Source organism: Lates calcarifer, linkage group LG19, assembly GCF_001640805.2.
Source record: "Lates calcarifer isolate ASB-BC8 linkage group LG19, TLL_Latcal_v3, whole genome shotgun sequence".
Classification (NCBI taxonomy): Eukaryota; Metazoa; Chordata; class Actinopteri; family Centropomidae; genus Lates; species Lates calcarifer.
The window spans coordinates 6,773,973-6,786,497 of NC_066851.1; the positions used below are offsets into that span (position 1 = coordinate 6,773,973).

The 12,525-nt window shown below is 41.8% G+C and overlaps 1 protein-coding gene across 1 annotated transcript in view; it reads left to right on the forward strand.

Annotated features, from left to right (window-relative positions):
• Positions 1–12,525, forward strand: part of kiaa1109 (KIAA1109 ortholog) — a 69,337-nt gene that overhangs the window by 50,844 nt on the left and 5,968 nt on the right. The window contains 16 exon segments of the mRNA XM_051077932.1: positions 1,687–1,955; positions 2,149–2,364; positions 2,683–2,863; positions 2,957–3,146; positions 3,493–3,654; positions 3,773–3,912; positions 4,629–4,824; positions 5,427–5,627; positions 5,918–6,094; positions 7,190–7,327; positions 7,812–8,057; positions 8,182–8,335; positions 10,001–10,158; positions 10,986–11,175; positions 11,661–11,878; positions 12,269–12,520. Coding sequence (XP_050933889.1) covers positions 1,687–1,955; positions 2,149–2,364; positions 2,683–2,863; positions 2,957–3,146; positions 3,493–3,654; positions 3,773–3,912; positions 4,629–4,824; positions 5,427–5,627; positions 5,918–6,094; positions 7,190–7,327; positions 7,812–8,057; positions 8,182–8,335; positions 10,001–10,158; positions 10,986–11,175; positions 11,661–11,878; positions 12,269–12,520 — 3,088 coding nt within the window.

Genomic DNA, 12,525 nt, shown 5'->3' on the forward strand with positions numbered 1-12,525 from the left:
AACAACTATGCATGGTTAGCCTCTGAGCCACAGTCTATCAGCTGTGACAGTCTATAACTATTACTGTTGGTATTACAAATCAACTGTTTTCCTTTAAAGGGGCCATGTCTAGTATCAGTAATTGCCTAACACCACAAATTATGAATGTTTGATACAGTTAACATAAACAGAAAGAAGAAAAGATATTGTATAACAATTCATTTCACTCTTAAGACTTAAGGAAAAACACTCCCTGTTTTTGTGCTGTAAAGCAACTTTATCTGTGCTGTAAAACACTAAACATTTTTTTAAGGTAATTACAATTGTATATGAAGATTTAACTTTTAAGCATTTGTTGATGTTAAAAGCTCCTTATCAACATTAGTTGCTTATTTGCTGTTGTTAAGAGTTAGATGAGAGGACCAGTACCATTCTCACATATGTTACTGATGTATACAAAGCTAAAGTTAGCTTAGCTTAGTATAAAGCCTGGCTCTGTCGGAAGGTAACAAAGTGTCTGTCCTTGTACCCTCACTTGTGGTCCTGAGCATTTAAGTGCATGTTAGGACAGACCCAGAATCCAGCAGAGGCTCCAGGAGACTCAAACTGTTCCTTTAAAATACTGCAAATACTCCAAAATTAATTTAAGACCTTTGGATTGTCTTGACTCAAAACCTTTTATACCAGAAAATCTTGCACCCTTGAAGATGCACCCTTTTATCAAGCGAGTCAAAACTAATCGTTAATTAATCTATGATGGATTTATTTGCCCTGCGCCCAAACTGAATGAATCTATCTGCAGTGGTATTTTCCTGCTTGGTGTAAATAATCAGATCTTTTTCAGTTCCTCCGATCATTCTTTAATGATGACAGACCCACACTGACTCTGCTAAAGGCTGCATGACTGAGTTTGCTTCACTTGTCAATCCCTCTGTGATCATTTGGCCTTAACCACCCACTTCCCTTGGCCGCTGACTCATTAACAAACTTGTTATTAGACTGATAACATGCTGGTGGTTGTCTAGACTAAGAAGCATAGAAATAACCTGACAAATCAGGACAAATAGTGTTGCTGAGCTGACCCTCAGACTGGTCACCAGTCTGTATTGGTCTCAGATGTTTGCTTTTGTCAAACATTTTCAGCCGTTAGACTTTAATCAATAGTCAGCAGCAGTCAGCGTCTGTCAATACCTGCCCCTGGGATCTGTTTTTACTATTGACTACTGGGCTTTCTCTCCAGCTGTCATTAAGGACAGTGGACCTGTCTACCAGGAGACTGTCTTGGGCATTTTCCATGTTCACCCACCTGAGAGTTTGTTTCACTTTTTCTCCTGTCGGGGTGTCACGTTTTCCTCATCTTCCTTTGTCACACACTGTCTCTCTTTCAGTCCTTCTCACAGAAAGTGCATGACCTCTCAGCTCCTCTGAGAACAGTTGCAGGGTAGTAGTGTTCTGTCGCTGGACATTTGTCGTAAAACTGAAATAAATACTTAATGGCAATAAATAAAGAAAATAAAAACTTGTGATCAACATGGTCCAATCTACAGAACACTGTCTCCTTCAAAGTTACGACTCCTTGGCTGCCTTCCTACTTAAAACATCAGCCACATCACTGAGTGTTGGATTGACGTCTCTAAGTAGGAAGAGCTTTATGTAGACATAAAAACTGTCCTTTGTGTGAGTTTGACTTTCTGCCATTCTCTGAAGTTTCCTGAGGAGACAGAGGTGGACCTGTTGTCAGTCACCATTGACGAGCCATCCCATCCTCATCATTACCTTCATCTTCATTCTCCATCCGTTGTTGAGGGTCAGCGCTCAGTTTTCAGTGCCCCTGGCACCCCTGCTGTCTTCTCACCCACAATTCCCTTCCAGCATGACGACATGAGGCGCGACGACCTGTCCTCATCCTCCTCCGAAGACTCTGAAAAGGAGGACGAGTTTGAACGCGAGAGACCACCGAGCTATCGAAGGCCTTTGTGAGTTTGTCTTATTGTTTTGTTTTTGTCCACTCAAGCATTCTTGTGATAATACTCGTTGAAAGGAAACACCATTAATCTCACTTTATAACTGTGTGAAAGCTTTGCTTTTGTGATTTATGTTTTCAACCGTAAATAAAGCTTTGCAGTTTCCAGAAATCACTGAACAATCCCGTTTACTGCTTGCTCTCAGCCAAGCATCTCACAGGAAGTCCTCAGGCTTTTCTGCTGTGAGTCAGCTGTTCAGCGAGCGCTGGCCGAGCACACCTGCCAACCGCAGCTTCAGTGGCCCAGCAACTGAGAGAAACATTGACTTTGAGCTGGATGTCCGTGTGGAGATCGACAGTGGGAAGTGTGTCCTCCACCCCACTACTCAGCAGCCTGAGCATGAGGACATTTCCTTCAGGAGGTATGACGAAATGCACTTTATTCATCCTGAAAACTACAGGAAAAAGAGTAAAATTTAATGTCTGCTTCACATTTCCTGTTGTGAGTCATTGTGAGAAATAATGTCCTATAAGAAGTCAAATCAAACCCTACATTGTGAAATCCCCTTGAATGAATTGCCGGATAAAGTTTTATGCTTTACCTGGAACAGTGGTGACAGCTTGTTCTCGGTGGATACAAGAAGTACAACTTTCTATATTCAGCTAAGCAAACAGAATAAGGCATAAGCACATCTTCTCTCTATATGTGACAAGTCTCTTGTCCCTGTGGGTTTTTGTAGGAGCTGTGAGCGCAGCCTCCGGAGTCTGGACCAGGAGTCTCCCCCCAAGAAGAAGAAGCTGCAGCCCACCTACACCTCCACCACCCATCTTTTAGCCGGAAAGAAATGTCCCTCGTCTCTGCAGACCAAATCTAATGACATGGAGACCACAGTCTTCTACATTCCAGGAGTAGACGTTAAGGTGAGCTTCTCCCTCAGCATCCACATCTACAAGTTTCTACTCTGTTGTGTTTATTTACTTTTTGGGCTCTAAATGATTAATTCTTCCCCTCAGTTGCACTACAACTCCAAGACCCTGAAGACGGAGTCGCCCAATGCCTCACGTGGATCCTCTCTTCCCCGCACACTCTCCAAAGAGTCGAAGCTGTATGGTATGAAAGATAGTGGCCCTCCCAACCCTCCCAATGCAGTCCAAAGCAAGACTAACTCGCTCCTACCTCCCCCGCCCCCACCTATTCCATCAGGTATTGAGCATTCCCTCATTTTTGATTGCATGCCCTAGCACCATCCGTAATCACCGAGTTCCACGTCTCTCCCGTCTGATGATTTGCATCCACACATGGACCCACCGAATCAAATGCATGCGATTTTATCCTTTATTTTAAGGCATCAATCCAGAGGGCACCTTTGATCAAATGGGGCTCATGCATATTGATGTGTACCACAGAGGGGAAGACACCAAAGACTGTTTTAAGAAACTACTCTTAATACGATCTGAGTTTATTCAAAGTTTATGAAACGTACTTCAAGTAGTGTTTCAGATGTTTAGTCCAGGCTACAGATTACTTAAACTCCCATGTGTCTTTGCAGCCAAAGGTAAGGGCAGTGGAGGGGTAAAGACGGCCAAGCTGTATGCCTGGGTGGCCCTCCAGACTCTGCCAGAGGAGATGGTCATCAGTCCCTGTCTGCTGGACTTCCTGGAAAAAGCACTGGAGACCATTCCTATCACTCCTGTGGAGAGGAACTATGCAGGTTGGTTTGCTGCACCAACTGATCTTTGAGGATACTTCTCTCATGCTTAGGTGTCTAACATTTATTGAAAACTCTGTGCTGATGTCTTTAATTTGGGGTATTTGTGTTCCTCATCCAGCTGTAGCTTCCCAGGAGGAGGACATGGGTCAGTTCGATACAGTGGAACCGCTGGAGGAATCCACCACCTCCCTGGTCTCCTCGTCCACGTCGGCCTACTCCTCCTTCCCTGTGGACGTAGTTGTCTACGTCAGAGTCCAGGTACTGACAACCTGACCTTTTGGGAAATTCATGGACATATTTTACATCATTTATAGAGTCCTCGTTTGCATCTTGTATAATATCCATTTTTCTCATTTTTCCTCTGGTTATGCTTCTTGTAGTCTGAAGATATGTAGTTAGTTTTTCCATTAAGACGATTTCATCAATAGTTACTGTCATTTTACTTACTACTAATAGTATTTTATTCAGATATTTTTGAATTAAAGGCAGATTTTTGCTCCTGGCTGAAAGCTGAAGAAACCATCCGATTAATTGTTGTTTTTATCCTATTCTTTTTGGTCAGAGCATGACAAACACTTGCCAGAAACAATTAGAATGATAAAATTTAACCAATATAACTAAAACTAACTTGCACAATCTGCATACCTCTATTGCTACGATGTAAATTATATCAATCATTTGTTATATTTCTATTGAGGAAAATTATATAATTTATATCACAATGCAAAATTGGAGTGCACTTTCTTCAGAAAAATTAGAGATATAATACAACTGTGTGTAACTGCTTCTTTTTCTCTCCAGAGCAAAGCTTTTGTAGCTTATTGCAACATTTGAATCTATTCAAAAATAACTGAATGTAAGCTATGGATGTTATGTTTGTAGTTTTATTATAGTAGTAGTATTTTTTTGCATTTTTAACATCTTCAGCCCCTGTTTGTTTTCAGCTAAAACATAAGTTGTCGTTTGTTTTCCAGCCCTCTCAGATCCGCTTTAGCTGCCTGCCCATGTCCAGGGTGGAGTGTATGCTCAAACTGCCCTCTTTAGACCTTGTCTTCTCCTCTAACCGTGGAGAGCTGGAGACCCCAACGGGTGCCCACCCCACCGATGGATCGCACCCACCCTCCTCAACCCCGCCGGGGCAACATATCCCCAAACCACCTCCCAGCAAAGGTCTGTAGAAAATGACTTGGCATTTTGTTTTAGCGGAATAATGGTGCTCTAATGTGTGCACAGACATGTGAATAACAAAAAATGCAAAATCAAAGTCTTTTACAGTCTGTTACACACTGTGAGCATACCTATTAGCAATCACTCCATGCCATGTCTGGGCCCAGTGTGATTTAATGTTGCTCACAGCTTGTTCTCTTGCATTCATTACTTTGCTCTCCAGTCTGCCTTTTTGCCAAATCAGGCAAGTTCTACTGTAGCTTTCATTTTCAGTGCATCTCAGGTCTTATTTTTTATTTAGTCTAGTCACATGTACAGTAAATGTACAGTTTGCCAAAAGGGACATGGCTGTGTATTAATATTACAGCATACCATTAATATGTATGTCATGCATTAACTTTGCAGAAGGCAGTTTGTTTGGATCTGTGCTCTAATTAGAAATGTAACTTTACCCAAAACAGGTGTCTGATAGGTGCCAGTCTTGTAAATTGTGATGCAGTTCCCACTATCTATAGTAATATTTTAGTTCATTTGTTCCTATGTATATGACTGCTCTGTCTTACCTCCTCCCTATGTTTTTCCCTCCCTCCTCTGCTTCCTTCCAGCATCTCCGTTGCTGGGGAGCCCTCTGGGCAGGAGCCGCCACAGCAGCAGCCAGTCCGACCTCACCGGGCCCCCAAGTAACTCCTCGGGCCTCAGCTTCACCGCATGCATGTCTGACTTCTCCCTCTACGTTTTCCATCCCTACGGCGCCGGCAAGCAGAAATCTGCTGTCACAGGGTTGCCTCCGGGCCCAGGGCCATTAGGTATGGGAGGAGGGAAAACTTGCTGTAATTTTCTCATGTGCTAATGATACAGTGATTTTCACAGAAATTAGTGTCTAATATTACTGCTGATGGTGTGTAAAATAAACATGTACAAACATGTGCCAGGTGTAGATGGGACTAACATGACAGCCTGCTATTAAATATCCATTTGATTCTAAAGATGTAGAATATTATCTCATTCCACCAGTTATTAATGTGTGAAAGGACACCAAGATGGAAATGAGATTAAAGTTTAATGATCATCATGATTATCGCTCTTTCTCCTTAAGGGACAGTAGATGAGGAGCCGTCCTCCGTAACAGGAAGAAAAGACTCTTTGAGCATCAACCTGGAGTTTGTGAAGGTCAGCTTATCCAGGATGAGGCGAACCGGAGGCCCCACATTCATCGAAAGCTTCATTCCTGCTAAAGGTGGCAAAATGGACACCACCCTCATCAACATCTCAGGTACATTGTCACCCCAGGGAGAAGATGGCCTCAATAGATCATATCACAATAACTGTTAAGTCTGTGAAAGGTTTGTTTTCTTGCCAGTGTATTCTGGACATTTTGAATGGAATTTATAAAGGTTTATTCCAGGCAAAGGAACTAAAGTAATATGATACATCCACAGCAGAAGATAGGAATACCAGGCAAAATGAATATATTGGAATGTGTATTACAATACAAATTTTAGTTGTTCCATTAAGTTTTTATAGGAATAGAGTTACTCTGGAAAAAAAGACAAAGGTATGTTTGTAGTTTCAAACTTTTGATGTCACTTTAAAACCATCATCAGGAGCAAGGTAGAGGTGTCAGGAAACAACAACAAATAAATAGCAGGTATGTCAGCTGATACTCTGTTGCATCATTGCAACAGAGTATCAGCTGTTGCCTATAATGCTTGTAAGATTGCACATCAAGACATGTCAGCACCCAATGCTCTTAGTATCTTGTAATGCACTTCAGTTTCTTAAACATTTAGACCAATGTTAAAGGGAGGTTTATGGCTGCTAATGACAAATGCTTTATGAAAAGAAGTATGTCTAGATATTTGCTTTTGTCTTTGTTCTTTGTTATTTGGGTTTTTTTTGTTTGTTTGTTTTGTTTTGTTTTTGTTTTTGTTTGTTTCATTTTTTTTTACATTGCATTAGATAAATGTCTGTTTCTATAAGAGGTCTCAGTATTGGGTCCTGGTGTATGTTCACTCAAACTGGGACAGTGTTATATAATCTAGCATTACAGTTGAGGGGATTTTGAGTGATATATAACAGAACTGAATACTTTCAGTGTAGGATCTGTAGGGGATATGAAATACATAATGTAGGCTGAGTCATAGAATTTTATGTCAGCAGCATCGTGGGAACCTTGACGAGTCCTACTCCAACACAAAGATGGGGACTTAGATATACATACTGCAATGAGTGTTTGAGTTGATGAACATGAGTAATTTTACCAGCATAAAAATGACAGTTAATGAAAAATTCACCATTTCCCCTGTAGATTTGTTGTTAGAAGGAAGGACTGTCTCATGTATAAACAAATGCAATATTCTCCCCCTAGCTGTGTGTGACATTGGCTCGGCTTCCTTCAAATATGACATGAGAAGACTGAGCGAGATCCTGGCCTTCCCCAGAGCCTGGTACCGGAGAAGTATCGCCAGGCGCCTCTTCCTTGGAGACCAGACCATCAACCTGCCAGGTGACTTTTTGAGCGCTCAGTGGATTTATTCTGCAGTGGTTGGTTGGTTCACTGTTGCATAAGTCTGGTATGTTTATACCAGTCTGTTGTTTTGTACAAAATACCCACCCTATCTGAAACTGCAATTGTGTGGCCAGCTCTTTAGTTGTAAAATTTCAGCATTTTTGTGGAATCTGGTACAAAATTACATGCTTCTGACAATGCTCCCTTTTGTCTGGTTGTCTGGTGACTACTTTCTGTCTGTTCATTGCTGACTTTTGTATGAAAACAGTGCAACAACTTTGTATTTAAAAAAAGAAATTAATGATTTTTCAAACATGTCAGGCTTGCATCTGTCTGCTACCCTCTACAGGTTTAGCTAGTGTTCATTTTTAATATCCCATCACACTGACCTTCCTTCAGCCAACATTTCCTCCCACTGCTCCGTGTTGACATTTCCACGGCTGTCCTTTACTTACATCTCTCAACCTTTACTTTGCCTCAGCCTCTGGCCCCGCCACCCCCGACTCAGCCGAAAACGTCACCCAACATCTGTCCCCCGAGTCCAGCCGGAAAGCTTACTGGAGGACATGGGACGGCAGCACTGGGACACAGCACATGCCCCAGTCCCCCAACGTCTTTTCAGAGCACTCCACCGGAAGCAACATGTCCCCGGGCAGCTTGGGCCACCTCAAGTCCCCCGCACCTGGTCGCACCAGGAGTGTGTCTGATTCCTCTGCTCCAAGGAGAGGTGATTAGCATCACTCCTCGGAGTAACCAAAATACAGCATGTCCAAAAGTAATTAATGAAAGTGGAAAATTACAAAATTCTCCCGACTGCTTTTTCTTTAATCTTCACTCATTTTTCATTTCAGATTCAGTGACAAAGACATCCACTCCGTCCTTCAGTAAAAACGGCAAAGCAGCAGGCCAGCAGGGGGCACCGTGGGAGACATTGGTGGTGTTCGCCATCAACTTGAAACAGCTCACCGTCCAAATGAACATGAGCAACGTAATGGGAAACAATACGTACGTAACAGTTTTCTGCACTTTTTCATATAGACACCTTTTATGTCAGAAATAGAACATCAGTGATTTTAAAGGAACAGTTTGATATTTTTTGGGAAATAGGTTTATTTACCTTATTGATGATAGTTAGATAAGAAGATGCCATCTTCATGACTGTACAATTAATTTAAAGCTACAGCTAGGAGTCAATTAGCTTAGCTTAGCTTAGCATAAAGAAAACAAGTGGCATCAGTCCTGTCATCTAATTTTTGACAAGTGAATGAAGAAGCGTGGGAAACTATTCCTTTAAGGAAAATCTCATTCCAATAGTGATAGTTAGGAGGACTAAATTACTGCTTTGCCAACAGTTAGACATACAAGTTATGTTGGGTTAATTATGGCCAAGCATACTATTTTTCCAGAGGTATTTCTGAAAAGCTTTACTATATTTAGATAAGTATTTACATATGTATTAGTTGCTATTTTTATGGAGGATAAACTGTTATTTCCAGATAAGAAGTGACCCTATTTTCTGAACTTTTTTGGCAGTTTATCCCTAATGAAAACAAATATTCAGTACCTTCTCTGCAAACACCGAACAGATGATGTAATAGTTAATAAATATTTATACATAAGCAGACATCCAAATCATTTCCACCCTCAGGGCTTGTTCAGATAAATCCTCTGGGTGTTACTTAAGATTGGCCTCAAAATGTGGAGGTAAAAATCTTGGCAAATGATTCAAGGAGGGATTCATGTCACTCAGGAAAGCTGTGAGAGATATAACCTAGAATCACTTTTTTTTTTTTTTTAAGTGAAATATTGTCCAATCACAAGTTATCACAGTGGCTGGACAGTGCTTTGGTGTGCATGGCAGTCTATGAAGAAGTTCAAAGTTATGACCATCCTTTGTTTACATTTACTTACTTATCTACAGTGCTGTACAAGTGTCTCTGGGGTGTCTCTGTACTGCAATTTTGACTTTTATCTCTTGCTACACATCCGTTTATCATCTGATATTCCAGCCCTTATGGCCCTTTATCGCCCACTCTTATGGACTCAATTCATCTCTTGTGCACTTGTATTTTAGTGGGCACCACAATATCTAATCGTTACAACTTCCGTCTACAGTTAAGGCATAAGTGCAGAAAATCCTGCTGAATCAGTGACAAACACAACACCCTCATAACTAAGGCAGTGCTGTTTTATGATCTCTGTGTCATCGTAAAGTTTAAAAAACAAACTTCCACTCTGGAAATGTGTGGGCAACACACACATCCCCTGCCTCTCCAGCACTAATTATATTATTTATAACTCCAGGATATTCTTTCGACATAGAAACATATACACATACTGTAGGTCAAGTCTTTGTTTAATATTCTATCAAGAATTCTATCAACACAAAAGGTTAACCACAAAGCTGTACTTAGATGATCGCAAATGGTCTAATGATGACATTTTAAGCTGACACACTGAGATAATGACACACCAGCTGAGATACATAATCACATGTTGCCTTGTCAGCCACATTCAGTGCTTGAGGTTGACCAGTGTTTTCCTTTTCAAGTTACCTGTGTTTATTCCTGGACAGACCCTTGCAATGAGTCATTTATGTTTCATAGAGAGCACTTGTACATTATTCAGCAGGGTTTCAGGAGCACTCACAGGTGTGTTTTGCCCCTGCAGCTGGACGACCAGTGGGCTGAAGAGTCAGGGCCGGCTCTCTGTCGGCAGCAACCGGGACCGAGAGATCAGCATGTCTGTAGGCCTCGGCCGCTCCAAACTTGACTCCAAGGGCGGGGTGGTGGGTGGCAATATAGACGTGAACACCCTGGAGATGGTCTGTGAGTAAACAAAGCATCAACTTTTCAGACATCTGGTGTTTTTCTGCAACTCGTTAGCAGCTCTTGTTGTAGCAGAGTATAAACTGTGGATATGGAGCTGAGCCAGAGTTCAGTGCAGTTCTGCACAACACCGGGAGCTGCACAGTGATAAAATATAGACAGAAAAACACCTTCACATTTTACTCACACTTTTTACACTTTTATATTGTGTTTGTTGTTTAAATAAGCCAATATGGGGCATATCTACATGTAGCGCACCTATTTAGCTTTGTATATAAAGCTGTTCTTTTATAGTTTTACTTTATGTAGCACACTGCACTCTGGTAATCACCATTGCCATTCTACACAGTTTTTTTAAATAAAGCAAAATCTTATTGAAAATGAAATACTTCAAATTTTGCCCATGAATAAGAAAGTCCCAGAGACTGATGTGAGCTAAAGCTTTCTGATGAGGTTTATTAAATTTCAATAAATGAACCAAAACTGCTAAATTAACCAGCTCATTTTTAAATTGACTCATTTCTTTGTATGAGGGAAAGTGTGTGAATATATTAGTCTTTTTTTATTATGCAGCCTCCAGTCTACAATACACAGTAATTCAAGTGCCTTTGCTACTGAAGAATATTTCATTAAAATGTGATATCTCCATGTCATCAAAAAATCTGTGTAAAAGAACTGAGGGGGGTAAAAAAGTTCTATGTTTTGGTCTTAAATATACTGCTAGTTCAGTTTAAATCAGTTTTACTCTCGTCCAGTTGGATTTCCATTTTACTGTATAAGCGCTCACTCACTGCCACAGAGCTAACCACTCGGCTTCTGTTTTCTAGCCCACATCTCTGAACACCCGAACCAGCAACCCAGCCATAAGATCCAGATCACCATGGGCTCTACGGAGGCAAGGGTGGACTACATGGGCTCCAGTATCCTGATGGGAGTGTTCAGTAACGCTGACCTGCAGCTGCAGGATGAATGGAAGGTCAACCTGTGCACTGTTGACACCAGCCTATCAGAGAAAAGGTATGAAAGATATCAGCTGAAGTTTATCATGCAAAACAGCACCTATTTACTAATTTAATCAGATAAAACTATAGCTATCAGACAGATAACTCCAAATGTCCTCTCCATTACAATTACATTACAGTCTCTGAAGAGTGGAAATACAAACCAAACCAAACTAAACACTGAAACAATCACAAAACATCAGAGATTATGTAGAGAAACGGACAAATGGCAACATCTCATTGCCAGCAATTCAGAATGCTTGGTAAACAGTGTAACAAAATGATGTAAGGACTGGAGTGCATGTGTTTATACCTGATGTTAACACCAGATTAAATATTTCTGTCATGTATGATGCAGTTTTATTCAATCCACATAATACATCTACCTGCATTATTTGCCTTCCTTTTGTTTCCTACAGTTTTAACCATCTACTCAATCATCTGTTTCCCTGCCCCCCTCACCTCTCCCCTCCCCATCTTTTCTCCTCCTCCTCCCTCCAGCGAGATCTTCGTCCACGGAGACTTGCAGTGGGACATTTTCCAGGTGATCATTTCACGCTCCACCACGCCAGACCTCATCAAGATCGGCATGAAGCTGCAGGAGTTTTTCACTCAGCAGTTCGACACCAGCAAGCGCGCCCTTTCCACCTGGGGCCCCGGCCCCTACCTGCCCCCCAAAACCCCTGTCATCAACACTGAGAAAGGAGGTGCCGAGCTTTGTAAGCATGCCTCTTCCTATACTGCTGGGTGAAATGTTTAATGCAGACAATATATGCACAGCAAGTGTCTCAGGCAGTCCTGTTGGCTGTAGGAAGTGAAATGATTTGTAATTCAAATAAGCTTAATTTGTATACCACTTTTTCAGACAGTTGACAAGGTAGTTCAACAACTGAATGTAATCAAACATGCTTATGAGATAATTAAAAACAAACTAAAAGCTCAAGCAGCATACATTTAGAGAGATAGGAGGCTATATGAGGATAAAAACAGCATAATACACAACATCTGATCCTGTTAGTAGCAGCAACAAGCCTCCTATTCCAGTCCGAATCGATTTGTCTGCCTACATCCTCCCCACTTCTCATCTCCTAACCTGCTTTGTCACACAGACATGGACGCAGCCCATCACCGCCACTGGCCCGGGGTGCTGAAGGTAATCGCCGGCTGCCACATTTCCCTCTTCCAGATGCCTCTGCCTGAGGATGCCGTGCAGCTGGGCGGTTCAATGAGCCTCCATGGCAATCACATGACCCTGGCCTGCTTCCACGGTCCCAATTTCCGCTCCAAATCGTGGGCGCTGTTCCACCTGGAAGAACCCAACATCGCCTTCTGGACGGAGGCTCAAAAGATCTGGGAGGACGGTGAG